Source organism: Oryctolagus cuniculus, chromosome 2 (assembly GCF_051225735.1).
Source record: "Oryctolagus cuniculus isolate XC-2025 breed Fujian yellow rabbit chromosome 2, ASM5122573v1, whole genome shotgun sequence".
NCBI classification, from domain to species: Eukaryota; Metazoa; Chordata; class Mammalia; order Lagomorpha; family Leporidae; genus Oryctolagus; species Oryctolagus cuniculus.
The window spans coordinates 114,413,054-114,440,909 of record NC_142868.1 but is presented as its reverse complement, the minus strand read 5'-3'; the positions used below and the strand labels follow the sequence as shown (position 1 = coordinate 114,440,909).

The window sequence follows — 27,856 nt, the reverse complement described above, 5'->3', positions numbered from 1 at the left end:
AAGAAAATCTAAATAAGAGGCTGGCGCTCTAACACAGTAGGTAAAGCTACCATTTGCAGTGCCGGCATCCCATATGGGCACTGGGTTGAGATCCAGCTGTTCCACTTCTTATCCAGCTCTCTGCTATGGCCTGGGAAAGCAGCAGAAGACGGCCCAAGTCCTTGGGCCCCTGCACCCATGTGGGAGACTGGGAAGAAGCTCCTGGCTCCTGACTTCAGATTGGCCCAGCTCCAGCTGCTGCAGCCATTTGGGGAGTGAATCAGAGGGTGGAAAATCTCTTTCTCTCTCTGCCTATGCCTCTCTGTAACTCTGCCTTTCAAATGAATGAATACATCTTTTTAAAAAAGAAAATGAAAATCTAAATAAAATACAACTTATTCATGGATTAGAAACCTCAACATGGTAAATATGTCAAGTCTCTCCACATTGTTTCACAGGTTTAATGCAATTCTTATTTTAAAAACCTCGGCTGGCACGCGGCTCACTAGGCTAATCCTCCGCCTAGCGGCGCCGGCACACCGGGTTCTAGTCCCGGTCGGGGCACCGGATTCTGTCCTGGTTACCCCTCTTCCAAGCCAGCTCTCTGCTATGGCCCGGGAGTGCAGTGGAGGACTGCCCAAGTGCTTGGGCCCTGCACCCCATGGGAGACCAGGAGAAGCACCTGGCTCGCGGCTTCGGATCAGTGCAGTGCGCCGGTGACAGCGCACCAGCCGCGGCGGCCATTGGAGGGTGAACCAATGGCAAAGGAAGACCTTTCTCTCTCTCACTGTCCACTCTGCCTGTCAAAAAAAAAAAATCAATTTAAATATAGAAAGATAGCTTTTTCAATAAGTGGTATTTGAGCAAATGGATAACCATAGGCAAAAAAAAAAAAAAAAAAAAAAAAGAAAGAAAGAAAAAAAAGTGAACTTTGGCCTAAACCTCACTCCTTATGAAGAAATTAACTCAAAAGGAATGATGGAATAAAAATAGAACTATAGGGGCCAGCATTGTGACACAGCAGGTAAAGCTACTACCTGCAATGCCAGCATCCCATATGGGTGTCAATTAGTGTTCCGGAGCCTCCACTTCTCATGCAGCTCTGGGCTCAGGCACCTGGGAAAAGCACTGGAAGACTGCCCAGTGCTTGGCCTCCTGCATCCATGTGAGAGACCGGAATAAAGTTCCTGGCTCCTGGCTTTGGCCTGGCCCAGCTCTGGCCATTGTGGCCACTTGGGGAGTGAACCAGTAGATGAAAAGATATCCCTCTCTCTCTTTAACTCTGTAACTCTCTCTCTCTGTAACTCTCTCTTACTGTAACTTTGCCTTGCATATAAATAAATAAATATCTAAAAAAAAAGAATTACAGCTAAAAGTATGATCCATAAAAGAAAAATTAATATATTAGAATTAATCAAAATTTGAAACTTCTGATCTGAGAAAGATCTTGTTAAGAGAAGAGAAGCTATAAGCTACAAAAGTGAGAAGATATATTTTCAAACCACGAATCTAATAAAGGACTGGTATCGAGAATAAAGAACTCTATAGTGAAAACGTTAAAGAAGCAAACAATCCAATGAGAACATGAACAAAATACATAAGGAGACATTTCACCAAAGATTTACAATTGGTAAAAACCACAAAAAAAGAATTTCAGCATCAATAGTCATTAGGAAAATGTATATTAAAACCATCATGATTAGCACTACACCCATATCAGAATGGTTAAAATAAAAAAACAGAACACCAAATGCTGGCAAGAATCTCGAAAAACTCGATTACTCACATATTGTTGGTGGGAATGCAAATTGGTATAGACACTCAGGAAAACAGTTATGCACTTCCTAGAAAAACTAATCATGAAACTGACACATGATACCAAAACCATGCTCCTAGGCATCTACAGAGAACTGAAGACCTAAACTCATACAAAAACCTGTACACAAGTGTTAACAGTACCCTCATTGGTTATGCTACTGTGGGGAGCAACCTGGACTAGACTAAGTTACTGGAATTAAGACTTATTCTATGCATCTGCTCTCCCACAATATGGCGCTGGGAGAGGAGAAAACAGCTTCTACACAGCTGCCTCCAGTTCAACCAATAAACACCAGGACCTGCTCCTGATTGGAGGAGAGCAGCGTACTCGGCGTGTGGGCAGCCGAGTTGGGATTGGCGGAAAGGACTATAAAGGAGGAGAGAGACAACATGCACCAGGAACATCTAAGGGGAACATCTGAAGGAACACCTGAGCAGCCCCCGAGAGAGCCGGCCGGCGGTGTGCCGCTCCCCCGCGGAAGTGGGGAAAGTGGCCAGGGGGAACCGCCCTTCCACGGAGGTGGAAGGGTCGGTAGCCAACCCAGGAAGAACCAGCAGCAAACCCGGGGAGGGCCGAGCAGACAAAAGAACAGCGCAGGGTCCTGTGTCGTTCCTCCACGAAGAGGGGGAGCAACATAATGGTGCCGTGACTCGGATATGAAGCCTAGGCAGGGTTTAGTGTCGCTCCTCCACGAAGAGGGGGAGTGACAGCTACAAAACTGAAAAAAAAAAAAAAAAACACACACAGATGTTCTTCAAAGGGTGAATGGTTAAACAAACTGTATTACACAAATAGTATGGAGCACTACTACTCAGCAATAAAAAGGAATGGACTATGTCAGAGAAAACAGCCTGGATGGATCTCTAGAGAATTATGTTGAGTGAAAAAAAAATCCAATCCCGAAGGGTTACATATTGTATGATTCCATTTATATAACACCCTTGAACTGACAAAATTACAGAATTGGAGAATAGATTAATGATGTTCTACATCTTACTCGCATCAATGTTCCTATCCTGGTTTTGGTGTTAGACTGTATCACCATCAGTGGGAACCAAGTAAAGGCTACACAAGATGTATCTGTTTTATTTCTTAAATAGGATGCAAATCTACCATTATCTTGAAGTCAAAAGTTTAATTCAGAAAAAAATGAGTGCTTCCCATATGCATATAGTAAAGCTAAAGAAACAGAAAAGTAAATAGGATGGTTCTAGCACCTAAGATTGCAGCTAATTGAGGATATAAAAACATATACACAAATAACTAAATTCCAAGACAAGAAAGGATTAATATAAGGAATATTTTGAAGTACTATGGAAATAAATAAACTATGAAACATGGAGTAAAAAAATTTCAAACTTTTAAAATTAGTATAAATTGTCAAGCTTTATATATAGTTATGTTAAAGACAATGACTTTAAAACCTTAAGAATATTATTAGAATATACCCTACTTGGTCATAGTGTATTGTCTGTACCAGCTTTGGTATGATAGCTTATGGTATTACACCTTTATATTGCTTTAGTTATTATAACAACATGTGATACTTTACTAATTTGAAAACATCAAGTAAAAAACAAGGAAATATTGTTTGGTTTTTAGAGTGAACATTTTTAATGAGTCACTTACATCACTAAAACATTCTTACTGAAATAAAAAATAATTCAAGGAAGGATCTGAGAAATTTGGCATATACCACTTCATTAAAACATTAATCATGGAATCTTACAGAAACAAGCCAGACATGTTATTCTCAAATGCATCATCAAACAATAGACTAACAAAATTAGAAATCTGATAAGGCTTGGTAACAACAGAAAACTAAATAATATCAAAATTTTCTGATATTTTAATTACACTGTATGTATATCCACCTCTCTAGCCATGTTCTCCCACGCATGCCACAGTTGCCATTATAAATTACTTATCATTCACTCAAGAATCCACACACATATCCATGTATGCCTAAATTGTTGTTCCCCTTGAATAGGATGCCTCATGCCTAGAGTTCAGTAGTACCTCTTTGAGACCCTCTCCCTGATACCCCTAAACTGAACAGGAATTTCTTCTATAAAACCTTAAGTATCTGTTGTTACTAGAACATTCATCTCTAAATATTTGTATGTAAATGCTGAGAGATCCTTGAGGACAGCAGCCTGTATCTTTGTGAATACTAAGTCAGGCACAAAGTAGATATAATCAATTGAATTACAGCTGAAAAGAATTCAGCCAGTTTGTAAATAAAGCTAGCTTTTAAAAGAATATCAGGGGCTGGCTCTGTGGCACAGTGGGTTAAAGCCCTGGCCTGCAGCACCAGCATCCCATATAGGCATTGGTTCTAGTCCCAGATGCCCCACTTCTGATTCAGCTCTGCTGTGGCCTAGGAAGGCAGTGGAAGATGGCAGAAATCCTTGGGCCCCTGCACCCACGTGGGAGACCCAGAAGAAGCTCTAGGCTCCTGGCTTTGGATCGGTTCAGCTCTGGCTGTTGCATTCACTTGAGGAATGAACCAACAGATGGAAGACCTCTCTCTCTCTCTCTGGCTGTACCTCTCTCTGTAACGCTTTCAAATTAAAAATGGGGACGTGCTGTGGCATAGCAGGATACACTGCCACTTGTAGCACAGTCTTCCATATGGGCGCTGGTTTGAGTCCCAGCTGCTTCACTTCTGATCCAGCTCCCTGCTAATGTACCTGGGAAAGCAGAGAGGATGGCCCAAGTGATTGGTCCCCTGCACCCACGTGGAAGACCTTGAAGAATCTCCCAGCTCCTGTTTTAACTTGGCTCCTACTTCAGCCTGGCCCAGCCTTGGCCTCTGTGGCCATTTAGGGAGTGAAACAGCAGATGAAGACTTACTCTCTTTCTCTCTCTCTCTAACTCTGCCTTTCAAATAAACAAAATATAAATCTTACAAAAAAAGAATGTCACTAAGGTTATAAACCAGCTGAATTAACCTCAAATTCACGGTTCTTTGCTGATTGTGATGTCAATGTTTCCTATAATTATTCTGGCTGAAAGTAAATGTAAGCATTACATGTTCAGAGGAAAACTTCCTGTTATATTTTTGGATTGCTTGCAAGATAGCTGTCATAAATTAATTTTTGGACTTAAAAAATAAAATCTAAAGTTGAAATACATGACTTGATGCAATATTTTATTTTAAAAAGGAACTTTTCTCTAAAATTATAGTAACTTTATAGAAATAGCCATTTTAAAAGACTTTTTAAAAATATTTTACATACCATTTCTATTTCTTGGTCTTTAGCAACCAGCTGTCGATTCAGAAGTTCTTTGCTAGAGTCAAGTTTAATACAGAGTTCCCTTGTGGAAGACAAATCTGCAAGGGCAGATACTTTTTCAAACTGAACTTTCTGAAGCTCCTCTTCCATCTTTACAACTGACTTGTGTAAGGTTGAAATCTGGGACTTGTAAGATCTTTCTGCATTTAGGTGCTGCAAGGACGAGATTTTATGGACATGTATATAAAAACTTGAAATAAACCACAACATGGAAAAAAAAAAGTAGGGTAAATCTTAATGAGAATATACTTAGACTGTTAGAAGCTTTAGATGGTACAGGTGGCTCAAAACACTCTGGGAAAGATAAATTCCAGCCTCAAATTTATTTCAATAAAATTAATGAGTAGTAGGGTAGTCAAATGATCATTCTTTTAAATGTATGTAGGAAAAAACCTTTTCCTATTTCAAATACGTTTAGTTTAAAATTCTATCTATACTTGCTACAATTTCAATGATTCTAAAATACAAATGTTGCTGTTGTTGCTAAAGAGAAATGCTAGCCACTGTTTTGTTCACAACATTTCTTTTTCAATTTTTGATTGGTATGTTGATATCAATCATAATATCATAAGATGAGATCCATAAATTCTCTAGCACTTCATTAATACGCTAAGAGAGAAAAAACTCTGAACAAGTATAAATTAAACACGCATACAGTCATGAGAAATATAAGCGTTTTAAAAAACCATGAGACTCAAGCTACACAAATGTTTTCAAATGTTAAAGGTGACTCCACTCCTCCCCTTTTCAAGAAAAATGTCATATGTAAGCGCACTGCCACCTACAGAGAAGTATTTGTTTGCTATAATGTGAAGATAACAGAACGGAGAGACAAAGACATTTAGGTGCTTTTACAAGTATAAAGCACTAAAAATTGCTGTTAGTGGAAATTATTTGGCGGCAATTCAGTCCTACCTTTCTCTGCCTTTCCTTCTCTTTCTTCCTCACTCATCTTTTTACTGTTTCATACCAACCTTCTATCCATCCATCCACCCATCCATCTACCCACCTGTCCAATATTTCTTGCATATATTCTATGTTCTAGTCTCTGTGCCTCAACATATATTTAATGGTAAGCAAAATGGTCTCTGATCTCATGAAATCTCCAGACTACTGGGGAAGTCATGCATCAATCAAATCAAGAAGCAGATGAACATAAACAAATATTAAGAAAATATTTTTGGAGGAAGAGTATATAAAAAGGAAATTGACCTAGACTGAGAGAGTCCAGGAAGTCAGGAAAGACTTTCTTGAGTAAAGCATACTTGAGCCAAGAAGTGAACAGTAAGTAGAGATGAACTGTGCTGAGGAGGGAGCTTTTCAAGTGGGAAGAATACTATACACAAAGGCACTGTGGCAACAAGAAGAACGACATGCTTTAATCACTGAGAGAAGGCTAGTGTGTCTGGAGCCTAGAATGTGAAGAAAAAAATGATATGAGATACAGTTGCAAAGATACAGAAAACATACAGGACAAAGCCTAGTAATGCATGTTAAAATTTTGATCTTTATTTTGTTGGGTTTTCCATGAAAACCCACTAAAAGATTTTAAATAGGGAGGTGATTTGATGATGTTTGTGTTTTGAAATGATTACTCTAGGCCGGCACCATGGCTTAACAGGCTAATCCTCAGCCTGTGGCACTGGCACACCAGCTTCTAGTCCTGGTTGGGGCACCGGATTCTGTCCCGGTTGTTCCTCTTCCAGTCCAACTCTCTGCTGTGGCCCAGGAGGGCAGTGGAGAATGGCCCGAGTGCTTGGGCCCTGCACCCGCAGGGGAAACCAGGAGGAAGTACCTGGCTCCTGGTTCAGATCGGCGCAGTGCACCAGCCGTAGCAGCCATTTAGGGGGTGAACCAACAGAAGGAAGACCTTTCTCTCTGTCTCTCTCTCTCACTGTCTAACTCTGCCTGTCAAAAAATATATGAAGTCTTAAGTATTTTATTATAGCAAAGAAAAACAGATTAACGTAGAAGCAATTTCAAGACAAAAAGGATAAGATCCACACACACACACACACACACATAAATAAAACCACATTGATTTAAAAAAGAATTGAATATAACTTCTGGAAAGAAAAGTAGTCATTGGAATTAAAAACACAACATATCAAAGAATATACTAATAAAACTAAACAGAGGAAGAATAAACTAGAAGATTAATCATAGGGCTGGCGCTGTGGCCTAATAGGCTAAGCCTCTACCTGTGGCGCTGGTGCCCATTCATGTCCTGGCTGCTCCTCTTCTGATGCAGCTCTCTGCTATAGCCTGGGAAAGCACTGAAGGATGGCTCAAATATTTGGGCCCCTGCACCCGTGTGGGAGACCCAGAAGAAGCTCCTGGCTCTGGGCTTTGGATGGGCCTGCAGCCATTTGGGGGGTGAACTAGTGGATGGAAAACCTTTCTCTCTGCCACTCCCTCTCTCTTTCTGTAACTCTACCTCTCAAATAAATAAATAAAATCTTTTTTAAAAAGGAAGACTAATAATAACACATAGAAACTATGAGAAAATGATTAATAAAACATGGGAACCAGAAGGAGAAGATTCCAAAAGTATAAGAGTTGAGGGAGATAGAATGAATTTGGAAGCAGCAGTAGTTAAATAAATAATATCTGAAAAATTTTTATAACTGATAAAAAGCATGACAGCTATGAAAAGGAGCATAAAACCAAAACCAGAAAAGCAAGTCAATACCTAGATTAAAATAGTGAAACTGAAAACAAAGGGGGAAGAATGGATTGTAAAGTGAACAAATGACAAAAGACAGATTTATAAATAACTATAATGAAAACAGACTTTCAACCAAAAAAATGACAAAAAAAAAATACTGCAATGGTACCAACAAAAAATTAACTTCTAACCTAGAGTTCTTTACTCAGCAAAACCATAAGTAAACTCATTTTCAGAGGTTAAATAAACTGATTTTCAGAGAGAGATTGAGAATATTAATTCACAGATCTTTGCTAAAAGGAAGTAATTTGAGGAAAGGAAACTGAATTAGAGGGAAGAAACAGAATGCAGGAAGCAATGACGAGCAAAGACTGTATAAACATATGGATAGATACAGATCAGCACTGACTGGAACACATTAGGATGCATTTGTGGGTGACATAAAAAAACAAGGTAGAACTAAAACAGTATACAACAGAGTGCTGTGCTCGTTATTCAAATAGTCTTGGTCCCTGTATTATTTAGAAAGAGTGTTGGAGGTATCAGTGATAGAATTTTGCTACAAATATGTTTATTAAAATTTTAACTTCTAAAATAATAAGGAATAAGAACTTCAAAGTCAGTGAGCATTGGAGTAGAAAGTGTATAAAGAACAAAAGCACATAGGACAGAATAGAAAGAAGCATAATATCACGGTAAATAGAAAACATTAAATGACTGGGTAATAATAAGTCTAAATATGATAGTAATATAAATAAATACAAGCAGATTAAACTTAACAGTTAATAGAAGGACATTCTCAATTTAAATTTTTTAGATAAATCCATATGACATTTATTATTAGAGATAAATAGTTGACAATAAAAAGCATTTTTTAAAAGATACGTCATACTTCTGCTTCAGGTCATGACAGGGTAACTGGGACAGAATGTATCATCCCACTGGAAATAACTAGAAAACTGGTTTCAGGAGAGAGAGAGAGAGAGAGAGAGAGAGAGAGAGAAGAAGTGGTGCAAGATGGCAGTTGAAGAAGACACTATTCACACACCGAGCTACTTTCACAGAGACAAGGGCTAGAGACCACAGTTTGTTATAATAATAAGCAAAGACATACTGAAGAAGGAAGGAAGAAAGAGTTACATGTGTCACTCCTATATCAGCTCCAAGGAGTACACAGACTAAGTCTCTGAACCCTCTTTAAGCAGGTGGACAAGAGACCACAGTAACCACCCCTTCCCCCCAACTTCCAGCAGACAGCAGAGCAAGACTCTGCCTGCTGTGAGTTCAGCAGAAAGTGAGCGCAGGACACTGCCTTGAACCTCAGTGCCAGTCCTGCTGCAATGAGACTCAGCACGACCTAAAGCTCAAAGGCCTGTATCCCCAGGACAGTGCTTACAAAGGAAGATTCTAGATCTGCCCAGCATCAGCTAGAGACCTGCACTCAGATGAGAGGGACTGGTTTAAGCCTGTACCACAGTTTTGTGCAGGCCTGACATGTACTTCCGAGACTGCTCAGGGCCTGGTGATGGCAAGATCCAGGTATCACACTGAGTATTAGTCTGGGCAACCAAGCACTGCCTCTACCACCCATCCCCTCTCAGAAGGAGCCTCTATACCAGCCCAGCATAAGATGAAGACCTATACCCTTGTGGCAACCCTCCCCCAACCTTGGACAGACAGTGAAGAGCAAGACTCCAGCTAGTGAGGAGTAGCACAGGAGCGTGTCTTAGACTTCAATGTCAGGCTGGTAAAACCCAACCCTGGGAAGATTTCATGTTGCCATCTATAGGTCAGTGCCTACAAAAGGAACCTCTGGACCTGCCCCAGTGCAAAGTTGGATACCCAAGGCCTTAGTAGATTAGATTTATATCCTGACCAGCATTATATATGGTAGGCTGCAGTGGCCCCAAACCCTAAGTCCACTTTGGCAGGAGGCAGCCCATAGCAACTTGAGCCTTGGCCCTACCCCATGCCATTCTGGTTTTGGCATGCTGTGGGCTCTGGGTACTATTGTGGCACTGAAGGCCACAGAACTGCTCACTCAATTCCTATCCCCACTCTCAGGCAACACAACTCAGAGAGAATAATTTTCCACTTGGGAGAAGAAATGGTAGGTGAGTGCCAAGACATTTCACAAAATCCTAGGACTATGGGCCTCAGCAGACTATAATATAGTTGCAGGATACAAAATCAACACACAAAAATCAGTAACATTTTCATGTACCAATAAAGAACTTACTAACAGAAATTATAAGAGCAATCCCATTCTTCAGAGCTACAAGAATAAAAGAATATATTGGAATAAATTTAAGCATGGATGCAAAAGATTTCCACAATCAAAAGTATAAAACACTAAAGAAAGAAATTGAAGAAGACACTAAAAAGAAAAAAATGAAATATTCCCCCATGTTCATGGATTGGAAGAATTAATATTGAAATGTCCTTACTATCCAAAGCAATTTACAGATTCAACACAATTCCTGTGAAAATGCTAATGACATTCTTTTCAGAATTAGAAAAAAATCCTAAAATTCATAAAGAAGCAAAAAAGATTCTGAATAATCAAAGCATTATTTTCTTAAACATTTTTGTTATTTTTATTTATTTTAAATAACATATGTTATTGCATATGTGCCCACACATGCACACACACACACAATCAGACAGAGACGATCAGAGCTCTTCCATTCACTAGTTCAATACCCAAGTGCCAGCAACATTCAGGGCTGGGCCTCACCAAAACCAAGAGCTGAGAACTCAATTCTGATTTCCCAAATGGATGGAAGGGACCCAACCACTTAAGCTATTATCTGATGCCTCCAAGGTTATTCATTAGCAGGAAGCTAGAATTAGGAGTGGAGCCAGAACTTCAACTGAAGCACTCTGATATGGGAAGTGGGCATCCCAAATGACATCTTAACCATGTCACCAAATACCTGCACTAGTCAAAACAATCTTGAACAAAAAGAACAAATCTGGGGGCAATAAAATACAGACATACTAAAGAGCCATTATAACCAAAATAGCAAATTAGAATAAAAACAGGGGTCTGTGCAATTGGCCAGGGCCCGCGCGAGCCTGCGAGCGAAGTGCGGCGGCCACAGAGGGCGATGGACCGGGCCGTGACCGCAGCCTCTCCCATGAGCCTTCCCTCGCCCTGGCGGGGTCAGCGCAGACCCACGAGAGGCGGCGACGGCCTTGGCAAGCTGTTTTTCTCCAGACTAGTATATATAGAACATCCTGGAATCCACCATGAATGGACAGTTGGACCTGAGTGGAAAGCTAATCATCAAAGCTCAACACGGGGAGGATATTCGACGAATTCCCATTCAAAATGAAGATATTACTTATGATGAATTAGTGCTAATGATGCAATGAGTTTTCCGAGGAAAACTTCTGAGTAATGATGAAGTTACAATAAAGTATAAAGATGAAGATGGAGATCTTATAACAATTTTTGATAGTTCTGACCTTTCCTTTGCAATTCAGTGTAGTGGGATACTGAAGCTGACATTGTTTGTTAACGATCAAACCAGACCCCTTGAATCAAGTCAGGTGAAATACCTCCTTCGAGAACTGATCGAGCTTCGAAATAAAGTGAATTGCTTATTGGACAGCTTGGAGCCACCTGGAGAGCCAGGACCTTCCACCAGTATTCCTGAAAATGGTACTGTGGATGGTAGGGAAGAAACCTACTGCTGGGAAACAGTCTACTCAGGGTAGGGCAGCAAGCATGTCAGCTTTTGACCCTTTGAAAAACCAAGATGAAATCAATAAAAATGTTATGTCAGCATTTGGCTTAACAGATGATCAGGTTTCAGGACCACCAAGTGCTCCTGCGAAAGATCCATCAGGCACTCCTGACAGCATTGCTTCCTCTCCTCAGCAGCTCACCCACCAGTTCAGCCGCAGCAGCCACCGCACACGGGAGCTCAGACACAAGCAGGTCAGACCGAAGGCCAGCTGTACCAACAGCACCAGCACCAGGCTGGTTATGGTGCGCAGCAGCCGCAGGCCCCACCTCAGCCACCTCAGCAGTATGGTGTGCAGTATTCAGCCAGTTATAGTCAGCAGACTGGACCCCAGCAGCCTCAGCAGTTCCGGGGATATGGCCAACAACCAACTTCCCAGGCGCCAGCTCCTGCCTTTTCTGGTCAGCCTCAACCAACAACTGCCTGCTCAACCGCCACAGCAGTACCAGGCGAGCAGTTATCCTCCACAAACGTACACTACCCCAGGGTCTCAGCCTACCAATTACACTGTGGCTCCTGCCTGTCAACCTGGAATGGCTCCAAGCCAACCTGGGGCCTATCAACCAAGACCAGGCTTTACTTCACCCCCTGGAGGTACCGCTGCCCCTCCTACAAGTGGGCCCAACCCTTATGTACGTTCTCGTCCTCCCTTTGGTCAGAGCTATGTCCAACCTGGACCTGGTTATCGATAAGGAGGCTCAGCTACACTGATGAATGTAGCTGATTGCTATCCCAAAAGACTCCAATACTATTTTATTTTAATTTGTATTGAAGTTCAGAAATTTAAAAAAGCAGAGCATTTTTTATAATTGAAGTATAAATTTTTTATAATTGAAGTATAAATTGCTGGAATATAAAACAAGACCAAAATCAAAGTTTTTTCTTTCCCTGCTTAAAAAATGTAGCAGCTTCCTAGTTATTTTGGAACACTATTCTTACATGTATGTAAAGTGATTGACCTTCTAGCTTCTCTTGTCCAGAGGATATTAAAATGCTGGGTTGAGATGTAGCCATCTTACTTGGCTTTTTACTAATAACTTGATGTACTTAAAGGTAGAGCCCTTTGAAAAAAATTAGATATTATGTATAAATGTAACATTGTAAGGTTAATAAAGATGATTGAATCAAAAAGAATAAAAACAGACATATGGACCAAAAGAATAGAGGTCCCAGAAATTAACCCATGCATCTAAAGTCAACTAATTCTTGACCAACTTGCCAAAAACATGTACTGAACAAAGTACAGTCTCTTCAATAAATGGAGTTAGGAAAATGAGATATTCATATGTATAAGACCAGACCATAGTTAGAAGTGATAAATTTTAGAGCACTACAGCACAGTGGGGCAACTAATAATTCACAGAAATGTATTATATACTGTATAAAGAACTGGAAGAGAGGTGTTGGTAGGTTCCAAACACAAAGAAAATGAAATGTTAATCAGTTTACATCATATGCATGTGTTGAAATATTGTACTGTGCCCCATAAAAATGTGTAGGGATTACATGTTTAATCAAAACAATTTTAGGGGCTGCTATTGTGGCACAGCAGGTTAAGCCAGAGCCTGCAGTGTCGGTATCCCACATTGGAATGCAGTTTCCAGTCCCAGCTGCTCCACTTCTGATCCAGCTCCCTGTTAATATGCCTGGGAAAGCAGCAGATTATTGAAGTACTTGGGTCCCTGCTACCCACGTTGGAGACCTGGATGGAGATCCAGGCTTTTAGCTTCAGTTTGGCCCAGCCCAGGTTATTGTGGCCATTTGGGGAGTAAACCAACAAATGGAAGATCTCTCTCTATTTCTCTGTTGTTCTGCATTTCAAATGAAATAAATAGTTAAAAAAATTAACTGTTTTCATTGTTATTTTTATAATTATTTTCAAAAATCTAAGATTTCAAGTCAAAATTTGTATTAAAAATTCTAAAATTTAACTTATTTGAAAGATGGAGAGGGAGAGAGGGACTCTACTTGAGCCATCACCTACTGCCTCCCAAAATGAACGTTTGCAGGAAGCTGGAATTGGGAGCACAGCTAGGACTTGAATCCATGCATTCCAGTAGGAGATGTGGGTGTCCCAAGTGGCATCTTAACCACTGTGCCAAACACTTACCCCCAAAACTATTTTTTTTTTGGTAGGACTTGCTCAACAGCATCTGAGGATGCTCATTACCCTGCATCCTCCCTCAATCCCTGAAATTATGGATATCTGCAGCAATTGATCCTTGGGACTGATGACCACCATTACATGTGTGTGTTTAATTAACCTAGGAATGTTATATGCATAAATTTAGTTTTTCAGTTAATTAATGATCCCCCCTCTCCATTTTAAAGGCATCAAAAGAAAACAATTGCTTTCAGACATTGACAACACACACCTGTGATCTTTGCAAGAAGGAAAACAAACGAGATAAACCCTATGACCATCCCAACTTTCCAAATGGAGACACTTCCCAGATTGGTTCAGGGAAGGAAACTCCAGTCAGAGCATAGTCATTTTGCTGAGTTGAGGAGACAGAGAGGTGTCTGATATTTGTGTGGTAGAGTTTCAGAAGCGAAGGACCTACACAAAGACCTCCAGAAATTTGCCAGCAATTTTCTTGAGTCTGATGCCATAAATGTATAGTGTCAAGCTCCAGAAAATTGGAAAACAAGCAATCAGGGAGTTACAAGATAAACAATCCTGTAGCTCACAGAGTTGGGGATGATGAGAGTTTGAATCTGCTCTGCAGAGTGAGTAAGGCCAACCTTGGGATGGGCCTTCAACAGAGACCCCAGAAGGATTACATCTAAACTATGCCTACCAAAAAGGCTACTTTACATGCTCTATCAAACCTTCAAAATTATCTGAAAATATTAATTGATTTGTAAATAACTTGTCTAACACTCTGTAAAGGAAGACAGAAAAACTAGCATTCAACAAAAAATGATTCACAATGTCTACTACTCAATTTTTAAAACACCAGGCATGCAAAGGAATAGGAAACAGCATCTACAACTAGAATAAAAATCAGCCAACAGTAAACAGGTATAAAAAAATGACAAATGACGGCATGAACAGAGAGAGCTTCAAAACAGCTATTATCTAGATAAAAGGAAGTTAAAGGTTTCTGAAATCAAATAAATTACCTTGTTTCTATAAATAACTAAAAATGGACAAAAAATAGAAGGGAAAGTCTGTTTTCAAATGGTGGGTAGCAGATGGTACAGAACTATGATACCTGAGTGAAGGAAAACCAGCAAGAGAACTCCTGGCTGCCACAGCATCTTGCCTAGACACAAATTCTAGATCATGAAGAAGGGACAATAAACCAAAATCAACCCAAAGATCTCACTAAGTTTAAAAGAAAAGAGCAGGGCCCGACACTGAGGTGTAATGGGTAAAGGCACCATCTGCAGTGCCAGCCTCCCATATGGGCCCTGGTTAAAGTTCTGGCTGCTCCACTTCTGATCCAGCTCTCTGCTATGGCCTGGGACAGCAGTAGAAGATGGCCCAAGTGCTCGGGCTCCTATACCCACGTGGGAGACCCGGAAGAAGCTCCTGGCTCCTGGCTTCAGATCCGCCCAGCTCTGGCCATTGCAGCTATTTGAGAAATGAACCAGAAAATGGGAGACTTTCTCTCTCTCTCTCCCTCTCTCTCTCCCTTCCTCTCTCCCTCTCTCTTTCTCTCTCCTCTATGCCTCTGCCTCTCTGTAACTCTGCCTTTAAATAAAATAAATAAATCTTAAAAAAGAAAAAGAGCAGAGCAGAATTTGGGGAAGGTGAAGTGGATAGAATTTGTGGAGCAAAAATTGAAGAGAGGTGGAAGCTATGCAGAGAAAGAGTAACAGAAATCTGCACACATATAGGTGAAACTCTGAGGCCAACCAAAACAACTTTCTAAGAAAGAACAATTATCAAAAACTAAACAAACAAAACAAAACAACAAAACCTGTAAGCCAAACAATTCCCACATTTCATACAGGCCCAGGAACTACTGAAAATCCCTTCAGCCACAATAAGGACACTTTGACACTGCACTGAATACACAGGGCATTCAAAAGAGACATAGGAAACATCACACTTCACAAGCTGGGATGCATTGGCCCTAGAAAAGAGAACTAAAAAACAATCCCAGAGTTGTAAAACATTCCTCCAAAGTATTAAATGGCCTGTAAGCAACTTAACAGTTTGTTCAAGATAAAACCTAATATTTTAAAATCTAGCACTTGGCCAGCGCCGCGGCTCACTAGGCTAATCCTCTGCTGCGGTGCTGGCACCCCGGGTTCTAGTCCTGGTCAGGGTGCCCGATTCTGTCCCGGTTGCCCCTCTTCCAGGCCAGCTCTCTGCTGTGGCCCGGGAGTGCAGTGGAGGATGGCCCAGGTGCTTGGGCCCTGCACCCGCATGGGAGACCAGGAGAAGCACCTGGCTCCTGGCTTCGGATCAGCGAGGTGTGCCGGCCACATCACACCAGCCACAGCAGCCATTGGAGGGTGAACCAACGGAAAAGGAAGACCTTTCTCTCTCTCTCTCTCACTGTCCACTCTGCCTATCAATAATAATAATAATAATAATAATCTAGCACTGAATGACGTAAAACTAACAACATCTAAAATCCCACCTGAAATTAAGATGGGCTCAAATATAGAAATATCAGACTCGGGGCCAGCACTGTGGTGTAGCGGGTTAAAGTCCTGGCCTGCAGTACTGGCATCCCATATGGGCACCAGTTCTAGTTCAGGCTGCTCCACTTCTGATCCAGCTCTCTGCTATGGTCTGGGAAAGCAGTAGAAGGTGGCCTAAGTCCTTGGGCCCCTGTGCCACGTTGGAGACCTGCGTGGAAGAAGCTCCTGGCTTCAGATCAGTGCAGCTCCAGCCATTGTGGCCATCTGGGGAGTGAACCAGTGGATAGAAGACCTCTCTCTCTGTCTCTCTTTCTGTCTCTACCTCTCTCTGTAATTATGTCTTTCAAATAAATAAATCTTTAAAAAAATAAATATAAGGCTTATAATTGAGAAAAAAGTCAATAGATTTAGAATCAGACATGGCAGACATGATGGAATTAGGAAACAGAGATTAAAATAATTATTATAAATATACTCAGTATGTCCAAGGATTTAAAGAGAAAAATAAAAATGAGTGGTAAAAAATACTAAAAAGGGCCGGTGCCACAGCTCACTAGGCTAATCCTCCACCTTGCGGTGCCGGCACACCGGGTTCTAGTCCAGGTCAGGGCGCCGGATTCTGTCCCGGTTGCCCCTCTTCCAGGCCAGCTCTCTGCTATGGCCAGGGAGTGCAGTGGAGGATGGCCCAGGTGCTTGGGCCCTGCACCCCATGGGAGACCAGGAAAAGCACCTGGCTCCTGGTTCCTGCCATCGGATCAGCGCGGTGCGCCGGCTGCAGCGGCGGCCATTGGAGGGTGAACCAACGGCAAAGGAAGACCTTTCTCTCTCTCTCTCTCTCTCTCACTGTCCACTCTGCCTGTCAAAAATTAAAAAAAAAAAAAAAAAAAAGGCTTATAATTGAGAAAAAAGTCAATAGATTTAGAATCAGACATGGCAGACATGATGGAATTAGGAAACAGAGATTAAAATAATTATTATAAATATACTCAGTATGTCCAAGGATTTAAAGAGAAAAATAAAAATGAGTGGTAAAAAATACTAAAAAGGGCCGGTGCCACAGCTCACTAGGCTAATCCTCCACCTTGCGGTGCCGGCACACCGGGTTCTAGTCCCGGTCGGGGCGCCGGATTCTGTCCCAGTTGCCCCTCTTCCAGGCCAGCTCTCTGCTGTGGCCAGGGAGTGCAGTGGAGAATGGCCCAAGTCCTTGGGTCCTGCACCCCATGGGAGACCAGGATAAGCAACTGGCTCCTGCCATCGGATCAGCGCGGTGCGCCGGCCGCAGTGCGCTGGCCACAGCAGCCATTGGAGGGTGAACCAACGGCAAAAGGAAGACCTTTCTCTCTCTCTCTCTCTCTCTCACTATCCACTCTGCCTGTAAAAAAAAAAAAAAAAAAAAAAAAAAAAAAAAAAAAAAACACTAAAATGATCCAAAAGGAATTTTTTATTTTGGGGGGGTTTTTTAAAATTAAAAAAAAAATTTAGACTATTTATTTATTTTAGACTTTTTTTTAAAAAAGATATATTCATCTATTTTAAAAGAGTTACAAAGAGAGGGAGAGATCTACTATTCACTGGTTCACTCCCCAAAGGGGTATAACAGCCAGCACTGGGCAAGGTTGAAGCCAGGAGCAAGGAGCTTCATCCAGGTCTCCCAAGGCCATTAGCAGGGAGCTGGATCAGAAGTCGAGCAGCTGGGATGTGAATTAGTGCTCACATGCAAAGCTGATGTCCCAGGAGGTGGCTTTACAGGCTACACCACTCTGCTGGCCCCGTTCTTTAGGTAATGAAATTTTGGTTTGAGATTAGTTTAATTCTTCTTTAATGTTCAGTAGAATTAACCAGTAAATCCATCTTGACCTGGTCTTTTCTTCATGAGAAGTCTTAAAATTGCTAATTAATTTCTTTGTTGGTATAAGTCTATTAAATTATAGGTCTATTAAACTCTATCTGGGAGTTCCAAGCTCCTGGATTCAGCTTGCCCAGAGCCTGGATGTTGTGGGCATTTGGAGGGTCTCTCTCTCTCTCTCTTACAAATAGATGAAAACAAGCAATTTAAAAATACAATAAAAAAATAAAGAAGGGGCTGGAGTCAGGGTGTAGTGGGGAAAGCCACCACCTGTAATGCCAGCTTCCCATATGGGTGCTGGTTCATCTTCCGGCTGCTCTACTTCAGATCTATCTCCCTTCTAATGGCCTGGGAAGAACAGAGGAAGATGGATATATGACCTAGGTGTTTGGGCCCCTGCCATCTACATGAGAGATCCAGATAAAGCTCCTGGCTCCAAGCTTCTGGTTGGCCCAGTGATGGCTGTTGCAGCCATCACAGGAGTGAACCAGCAAATGGTCTATCTGTCCTCCCTATCAAAGGTGACTCTTTCAAATAAAAAATAAATCTTTACAAAAACACACACCGATGATCTCAAAAGACAGTCGTAAATACAAATGTAAAAATCTTCAACAAGGGGCAGGTATTGTGGCATAATGGATTAAGCTGCCGTCTTCAATGGTGACATCCATATAGGCACTAGTTTGAGTCCTGGCTGCTCCACTTCTGATCCAGCTCCCTGCTAATGGCCTGGGAAAAACAGTGTAAGCCAAACTTGCAGGTGCAATCTGCCACCTGCAATGCTGGCATCCCATAAGGGTGCCAGTTGAGGGTCCTAGCTGCTTTACTTCCAATCCAGCTCCCGGATAGTGTGCCTGTGAAAGCGGTGGAAGATGGCTCAAGTCCTTGGGCCCCTGTACCCATGTTGGAGACCTGGAAGAACCTTGGGCCCTGGAACCCACATGGAAGACCTGGAAGAAGCTCCTGGCTCCGTTGTGAACCAGTAGATCTCTCTCTCTCTCTCTCTTTCTCTCTCCCTTTTTCTGTGTAACTCTAATTTTCAAATAAATCTTTAAAATTTTTCAACAAAATATTAGCAGTCTAATAATTATTTCTTTAAAAGACAATATTCTTATATCGTGACCCACTAGGGTTTATCTGAGGGGTACATTTTAAATATCAATGTATTATCCAAGTTGATAGACTAAAAGAAAATTATCAGCACAATAGAAACAGAAAAAGTATTTGATAAAATTCTATCTCCATTCATGATAAAAGTCCCAAGAAAATCTTGAATGAGAAGGGGATTTTTTAAAGAGATTTATTGTATTTATTGGAAAGAGTTACAAAGAGAGGTAGAGATGGAAAGAGTCTTCCATCCACTTGTTCACTCCCCAGATGGCCTCAACAGTTGGAGCTGAGTGGATCTGAAGCCAGGAGCCAGGAGTTTCTTGTGGTACAGGGACACAAGGACTTGGGCCATCTTCTACTGCTTTCCCAGGCTATCAGCAGGTAGCCGGATCAGAAATAGTGCAGCCGAAACTTGAATGGGCGACCATATGGGATACTGGCACTGCAGGCTTCAACCTGCTGCACCACAGCACTGCTCCCACCACACTCTTTTTTTTTTTTTTTTTTACAGTAACACTTATTTAAAAGATTTATTTGAAAGGTAGAGTGGCACAGAGAGAGGGAAAGACAGACTGAGATCTTTGCTGATTCACTCCCCAGATGGGTACAACAGCCAGCCCTGGGCCATGCTGAAGCAAGAAACTCCATCCAGGTTTCTCATGTGGGTGGCAAGAGCCAAGCACATGGGCTAATTTCCTCTGCCTTCCCAGGTGCATTAGCAGGGAGCTGGATAGGAAGCTGAGCAGCTGGAACTTGAACTGGTGCCCATATGTGATGTTGGCATCCCAAGCAGCAGCTTGACCCACTGCACCACAATGCCTGCCCCTCTGTTTAGTTTTTTTTTTTTTTAAGATTTATTTGGAAAGTCAGAGTTGCAGAGAAGAAGGAGAAGGGAATATTTTAACCTGAAAAAATGTCTCTACAAAAAAATCTGCAGCTAACATCATACTCAGTTGAAATACTGAATATTATTTCCTGTGACTATAAATGAAAGAAACACATCGACTCTCACCAATTTTATTCAATATTCATACTTGAAGTACTGGGTAGAATTAAAAGCCATTCAACTGGAAAAGAAGAAGGAAAACTATCTTCATATGCACAGAACATGATTGTATACATAGAAAATCCTTGCAAAGTCTGCTAGAAGTAAAATATTGAATTTAAGCAATGAAACAGAATAAAAACTCAGAAAATTTCATTCTATTTCTACATATAGGCTACCAGAAACATAATGTAAAATTTAATATAGTTTACAATGGTATTTTAAAAGCTCATGTGATAGATGAGATAAATTTAATAATATAAACTCAAACACACATACATATTATATATAATATATATTAATTTCATAAACTGAAATGTATAAAGATTGTTGAAAAAATAAAAGACAAAGGAGTTGGTTTTGTGATGTAGTGGGTAAAGCTGCCACCTGCAATGCTGGCATCCCATAAGGGTGCCAGTTGAGGGTCCCAGCTGCTTTACTTCCAATCCAGCTCCCGGAAGTGTGCCTGTGAAAGCGGTGGAAGATGGCTCAAGTCCTTGGGCCCCTGTACCCATGTTGGAGACCTGGAAGAAGTTTCTGGCTCCTGGTTTTAGACTGGCCCAGCTCTGAGTGTTGTGGCCATTTGAGTAGTGAACCAGCAGATGGGCGATTCTCTCTCTCTCTCCCTCCCTTCCTCCCTCCCTCTCTCTTTCCCCCTCTCTCCATCTCTCCTTCCTTCCTTCTCTGTCTCTTCCTCTGTGTCTAACTTTGCCTTTCAAATAAATAAACACATTTTTTAAAAAAGAAATAAGACTAACTGATATAAAGAAATGGGTGGATGTACCCTGTTGACAAGATTGGAAGACTCAAGACTGTTAAAATCTCAACTTTCTCCATATGGTTCTTTACATTCAAAACAATGCTAATCAAACCACAAGTAGTTTTTTTCTGTAGAAAATGGTAGGCTCGGGGCTCATTTGGTTAATCCTCCGCCTGCTGCACCAGCATCCCATATGGGTGCCGGGTTCTAGTCCCGGTTACTCCTCTTCCAGTCTAGTTCTCTGCTGTGGCCCGGGAGGGCAGTGGAGGATGGCCCAAGTGCTTGGGTCCCTGCCCAAGGGGACCGCATGGGAGACTGGGAGGAAGAAAATGGTAGGCTCATTCTAAATTTATATTGAAATACAGAGAATCAGTAATAGCCAAGCATATTGAGGAAGAACATATTTAGAGGACTAATGCTGACAGGAGCAAGTAGGTAGCTAGCAAAGAGGAGTTGAGATTTGATAGTACTATTGTGGTGTAGCTGCAACAGCTTTGCCCAGCTCATGCAGCAGCCCCAGCCAACTCATAGTTTGCAGTATAGATAGCCAGGCCTACTCTATCCAAATCCCCTTTCCAAAGCACTAATTGCCCAACTCCTTTCTATGTACCACTCCAAATCAGATGTGTCCTACCGTGTCTGAAAGGCTCATGAGAGAATGTTCTGGGTGTGGGAAACTGGAATATTTGCAAGGAATGTTCCCACCTGAAAAGCTTGCATGGAACCTACCCTCAAGGAAAAGGGCTATGAAAAAGGAATTACCCTCAGCTCTGAAAGGAGAGAAGGTCTCCCAGGTCCCTCATGTCCTTATTTGAAGACTGACCAGGCTGAGAACTCAGGGGGCTTCCACAACCCATTTAAAGATCACACTCCTGGAGCCCCAGCTGATCTTGTATGTCGCAGGTAACAATACCAATTTTCCAATGAATATGGGAACCACTTACTCTTTTCTAAATTTCCACATGGAGCCCCATCCCCAAAGAGCTGTGTAATCACAAAAGTTGATGGTAAGCCCCACTTTCGAAAATGTGCTTCTGGTTTGCCAGATAGAAGACATCCTTTTTTTTACAACTTGAACAGAAAAAACACAAGAAGTATCCAAAGTCCTACTAAAAGAAAAAATCCCATGTGTTGGGCTCCAGAAGTCCTTTTGATATGATAACAGCTCCTCCCTTGTCTCTAAAATAACTCAACAGATAACCACTGCTTTAGGAATCTCCTACCATCTCCATACCTCTATTCCTGCTGACAGTATAAAAGCAGTACTTCTTCTCTCTTTTGTTTATATCTCTTCCTTGAATTCCTTCTTGGAACAGAGAGAAGAATATGGACCAAGCTCACCCAGGGATCACCCCCATAACAATATTAATTCATTTCAAGACTTGCTATAAAGATATATTAATCAAGATATTGGTACTGGCTAAGTATAGACATATAATACATCCACAGAATAGAAGAGAATGCAGAAGTAGACCTACATATGTAAGAGGTTTCCAAAGGTTCACGGAAACGCAGAATTAAAAGCACACCCTTTCCATGACTTCTGAAGACCTCTTGTATATAATCATTTTATTTTTGCCAAAGGTTATTAGATAATTTACTGGTAGGAGGATGATTTTTTAAACAAATTTTACCAGACAACTTGATATCCACATGAGAAAAAGTAAACTTTGATCCTTATATACACACAAATATTAATTCAAAATGTATAACAATCTAGATATAAAATCTAAAAGTATAAAATTCCTAAAATAAAGTCTATGTATCTTTGTATTCAAAGATTTATGAGACAGGACATACAAGTACAAAGTATAAAATAAATTAGGCTCACTCTGTGGGTAGCGGGTGAAGCTGCTGCTTGTAGTGCCAGCATCCCATGCAGGCACTGGTTTGAGTCCCGGCTGCTCCATTTCCCATCCAACTCTGCTATGACCTAGAAAACCAATGGAGGATGGTCCAGGTCCTTGGGCCCCTGCACCCATGTAGGAGACCCAGAGGAAACTCCTGGCTCCTGGCTTCAGTTCAGTGCAGTTCTGGTCATTGCAGCCATCTGGGGAGTGAACCACTGGATGGAGGACCTCTCTCTCTGTCTCTCTCTGTCTCTCTCTCTGCCTCTCTGTAACTCTGCCTTTCAAATAAATAAATCTTTAAAAAATTGATAAATATAAAATAATGGATAAATTTGACTTTACCAAATTTAAAACTTCTCTTAGAAAGACTAAAAATAAAAAGGTGAACCAATGACTGGAAGAAAATATACAAAATACAAATACTTGACAAATAAACATTCATTGTATTTTTAAAAAATTCCTACAACTGGCCGGCGCCGTGGCTCAATAGGCTAATCCTCCACCTTGCGGTGCCGGCACACCGGGTTCTAGTCCCGGTCGGGGCGCCTGATTCTGTCCCGGTTGCCCCTCTTCCAGGCCAGCTCTCTGCTATGGCCCGGGAGTGTAGTGGAGGATGACCCAAGTCCTTGGGTCCTGCACCCACATGGGAGACCAGGAGAAGCACCTGGCTCCTGCCTTCGGATCAGCGCGATGCACCAGCCGCAGCACATTGGCCGCGGCGGCCATTGGAGGGTGAACCAACGGAAAAGGAAGACCTTTCTCTCTGTCTCTCTCTCTCACTGTCCACTCTGTCTGTCAAAAAAAAAAAAAATTCCTACAACTTAGGAACTAGACAACAAACATCCCAATAAAAATATGGGCAACAGATCTCAATGGACACTTCACCAAAAAGCATAGAATAGTGACCAATAAGCACGCTCAACATCAGTAGTCATGAGGGATATGCAAACTAAAACAACAAAGCCATAAGCCTACATACTTATTAACAATGCCAAGCACGGGAGAAGATATGGAACAACTAGAACTATCAAATAATGCCACAGGAAAGTGAACAGTGGTACAACAACTTCAGAAAACAATTTGTCAGTTTCTTTCAAAGTATACTTAACCATACAATCTAACAATTCCACTTCTAGTTATTCAAGAAAGATGAAAATGTATGTGCACATCAAGACTTCAATACAATGTTCACAGAAATTTTATTCCTAATAGCCAAAAATTAAAAACGACTTGTTATGGGCTAAATTGTGCCCTCTCCTCCCAACAATCTCAAATTAATATGTTGAAGCCCTATACCCCAGTATGGCTGTATTTGGAGACAGGATGATTTAAGAGATAACTAAGGTTAAATGGAGTCACCAGGGTAGGGGCTAATCTGATTTACTTCTTTGTAAGAAGAGGCAAGGATTCACATGCACCAGAGTAAAGGACACTGGAAAAGGCAGTCATTTATGGATTAAGGTACCAGGCCCCAGCAGAAATCAAACATGTTGGCACTGTGATCATGGAACTCCAGCCTCCAAAACTATCAGAAAATTTATTATTATTATTATTTAAAGCATCAGTCTGTGTTTTGACAGCATCTCATTTGGATGCCAGTTCAAATGCTGGCTGCTCCACTTCCATTCCAGATCCCTGCTATGGCCTAGGAAAGCAGCAGAGGATGGTCCAAGCGCTTGGGCCCCTGCAGCCATGTGGAGAGACTGAGAAGAAGCCTCTGGCCCCTGCCTTCAGCCTGGCCCAGCCTTAGTTGTTGTGGCCATTTGGGGAGTGAAACAGTGGATGAAAGAGCTCTCTCTCTCTCTCTCTCTCCCCCTTTGTTTCTGTCACTCTGCCTTTCAAATAAATACAATAAAGTTTATTTTTAAAATGTCGTTATGAACTTAAGTGATATTTAAAACTGACTGAAAGGGCTGGTGTTGTGGCACAGCAGATTAAGTGGCTACCTGAGACACCAGCATCCAGTATCAGAGCATGGGTTCAACACCCAGCTGCTCTGCTACTTCCTTATTTTCACTTTATTTATTTGAAAGGCAGAGTTACAGAGAGAGAAGGAGAGACACAGAGGGACAGGTCCTCCATTTGCTAGTTTATTCCCACAAAAGGCCACAACAGTCAGAACTGGGCCAGGCTGAAGCCAGGAGCCAGGAACCAGGAGCTTCCTCCAGGTCTCCCACGTGGGTGCCAGGGCCAAACACTTGGTCCATCCTTCATTGCCTTCCCTGATGCATCAGCAGGAAGCTAGACCAGAAGTGGAGCAGCCAGGACTCAAACCAGTACCATTTTGGCATGCTGGTGTGGCAGTCACCCTCTATGCCACAATGTCAATGCCCAGCTGCTCTGCTTCCGATCCAGTTCTTTGATAATATGCCTAGGAAAGCAGTGAAAGACTGGTCCCTGCTACACACATGAGAGACCAGAATGGAGTTCTTAGCTTGGACTTGGCCCAGCCCTAGCCATTTGGCAAGTGAACCAGTGGATGAAAAATTCATTCATTCATTCATTCTCTCTCTCCCTCTCCCTCTCTCTCTCCCTCTCTCTCTCTCTTTATTTTGGTAACTGCCTGTCAAATAAATAAGCAAATCTTTAAAAAACAAAGCAATGAGACAAAAGCATTACATCAAAACTTGTGGACTGCAGACAAAGAAATAGATAGAAATTTCCAGCCTTAAAAGCACATAAAAAAAAGAAAGAAAATCACGTAATGTGATGAATTTATTCTAAAATCATTTGAGAGAATTTAGTAAGGATCAAGCACAATCAAAATAATTTTGGAGATCATTAATTATCTCAGATAAAAGGAGTTAATATAAAAATACAGAAGCTACAAGAGTGCATGATGCATGGACATTTATTTTTATAATAAAGCAAACTGATAAGTGAAGAAAAGATGATGGATATCCATCGACAAAAAGAAAAATTATATCTCCACTTTAAATTGCAGACATCAATCTAAAGTGGATTAAAGATCTAAATGCCCTCAACAGTCCAAGTTCACACCACAGATAACCGAGGAAGGCACTGACCACTGGAGAACCCTGCGCCCTTGCAAACTCTGAGACCAATCTGAGGAGGCACTGAGTTATCAAACCACTGCATTGTCCTAGAGAAATTCCAGACTACGTATTGTACCCTCTTCACTTCTGAGGCTCTAGGGTTCTTTTTTTTTTTTTTTTTTGACAGGCAGAGTGGACAGTGAGAGAGAGAGACAGAGAGGCTCTAGGGTTCTTGCCACACAGAGCCATCTTGGTTCCTTGCCCACCCACTACCCTCCAGCCCTGGGAAGAACAGGAGCTGCATATCCTGAATGGTTCAGCCTGCAAAGACTCCCAGAAAACAATCAGGCAGCCCCACATCCCCACTCTTGGTGCCAGGGAACAGTCAGGCAACCCTGATCTACTGCTGCCCTGGAATCTGTCAGATAGCCTGGTCTATGAACACTTGGCTCTAGAAAACAACTAGGCAACCAGTCTTGAATGGCTAGTCACAGAGGCCCAGAATAGCCTACAAGCCATTCTGCTCACCCATCCACGACCCTTGGAAATAGTCTGTAGCCTTTTCTGAATGGTTTGGCCTGCTGAGGTCCTCAAGAAACATATGGGCAGTCCTATTCAGCCTGCTGTGATCCCAAGAAGCAGCTGAGCAGCCCATTCACAGATGATTGCCCTACTGAGGCCCTGAGAAGCAGGTGCTTGGCCCCTCCAACCCACCCTTCATCCCAGGAAGCAATTGGACAGATTTTTTTGTTTAATGTTTCTACATCCATTTTCATTTTTTCTTACTTGATCATGACAGCATTAGAGAGATATCTGTAGGTTTAGATGTGGTCATAACCTCAAGTTTTATATACATTAATATCTTTAATAGTCCATAATAATAGCTTTCATCTGCCTTTTAATTCAGCAGTTATACAGAAAATTGCTTCTTTCACAATTTCCAAATGAATTTTCCTTAAAACTGAGTGGTTGGAGAATTTGACCAGTGAATTTGAAATTGATTTTTAAATTTTCTATGATTCTTAAGAGGACACAAGGTACCCATGGCCCTGGGAAGCAACCAGGCAACCAGTCCTGAGCAGCTCAGCCTACAGAGGCCCAAGAAATGAGACAAGCCACCCTCCGTGACTGGTCATGATCTCGGGGGGAGCTAAGCAGCCTTTTCCTGAACATCTGAATCTGTCAAGGCCCCTGGGAAGCAACTGGAAATTCTCATAGGTCCTCCTGTTTTTGTAGCCTATAAAGTTTGAAACTAATACTAATCTTATGATAATAATCAAATTCTATATATCCATATTAACTCAATCCTTTTTCTACTTTATATGTGAAAGCCCAAAGGAATCTAATAGATCTAGTACAACATTGTGTTATTGATGATTTCTCATGGTGCTTTAAACACCCTTTGCATTACAGATTTCAATACATTTCATCACTATCAAATTGTATCTTTTATCATTGTTAAATTTTTTCCTATTAAATATTTTACTTAATAAAATGAAAGTAATAAAGGTTATTCTGGTTGTAGGATAGATAAGAGATTACAGAAGAACAAAACAGATATAAGAAGAATGATTAGAAAAATAGGTGGTGGAGCTCCAAGATGGTGGAATAGGGAGGGAGCACACTGATAGTCTGGGAAAAGACAGTTTAATAAAAGTGGAGATACTGTAGGTTCAGGAAAGAGTTAGGGAAAAAACAGCAGAGGAAACTCTTCCGGAACCAGTGGGACATGGTGGACCTACGTGGAGGGCATGGGTGCCCACGGCTCGGGACCCCAGCCACCAAATCTTCGCACCAGTGCTGGAAAGGGAGGTGAGGTGAAACCTCAGTAGCCCGAGACACTGGCAGGAAAATGGAAGGAAGAGTCTAGAGGGAACGAGGCTTGAAGCCCCATGGGGAAAGTTCACCAGCCTAACTAGAGGAGAGAAAAAAAATAAATAAATAAAAGGGACTGGTACGGACACGATTCTCTCTCTCCACTCACCTTACAAAGGCAAGCAAGACAAAGAGCAGGCGCCATTTTGGACATATGTAAAAGCTGTGCCTGCCATCAGCCAAGCAGAAAAACCTGACTCTAATGGGGAGAAATAACAAGAGGTTAGGACCTAGTGAATGTGTGGAGCTAATGAA

At 41.6% G+C, this 27,856-nt stretch overlaps 1 protein-coding gene and 1 pseudogene across 9 annotated transcripts in view; one reads left to right on the top strand and one right to left on the bottom strand.

Annotated features, from left to right (window-relative positions):
* Nucleotides 1–27,856, bottom strand: part of TSGA10 (testis specific 10) — a 134,231-nt gene that overhangs the window by 18,783 nt on the left and 87,592 nt on the right. For all 9 annotated transcript variants that reach the window (XM_089325997.1, XM_089325996.1, XM_089325998.1 and 6 more), the window contains one exon: nucleotides 5,041–5,250. In XM_089325997.1, coding sequence (XP_089182123.1) covers nucleotides 5,041–5,250 — 210 coding nt within the window. The remainder of the gene's footprint in view (nucleotides 1–5,040; nucleotides 5,251–27,856) is intronic.
* LOC138848807 (protein TFG pseudogene) lies at nucleotides 11,018–12,320 on the top strand (annotated as a pseudogene).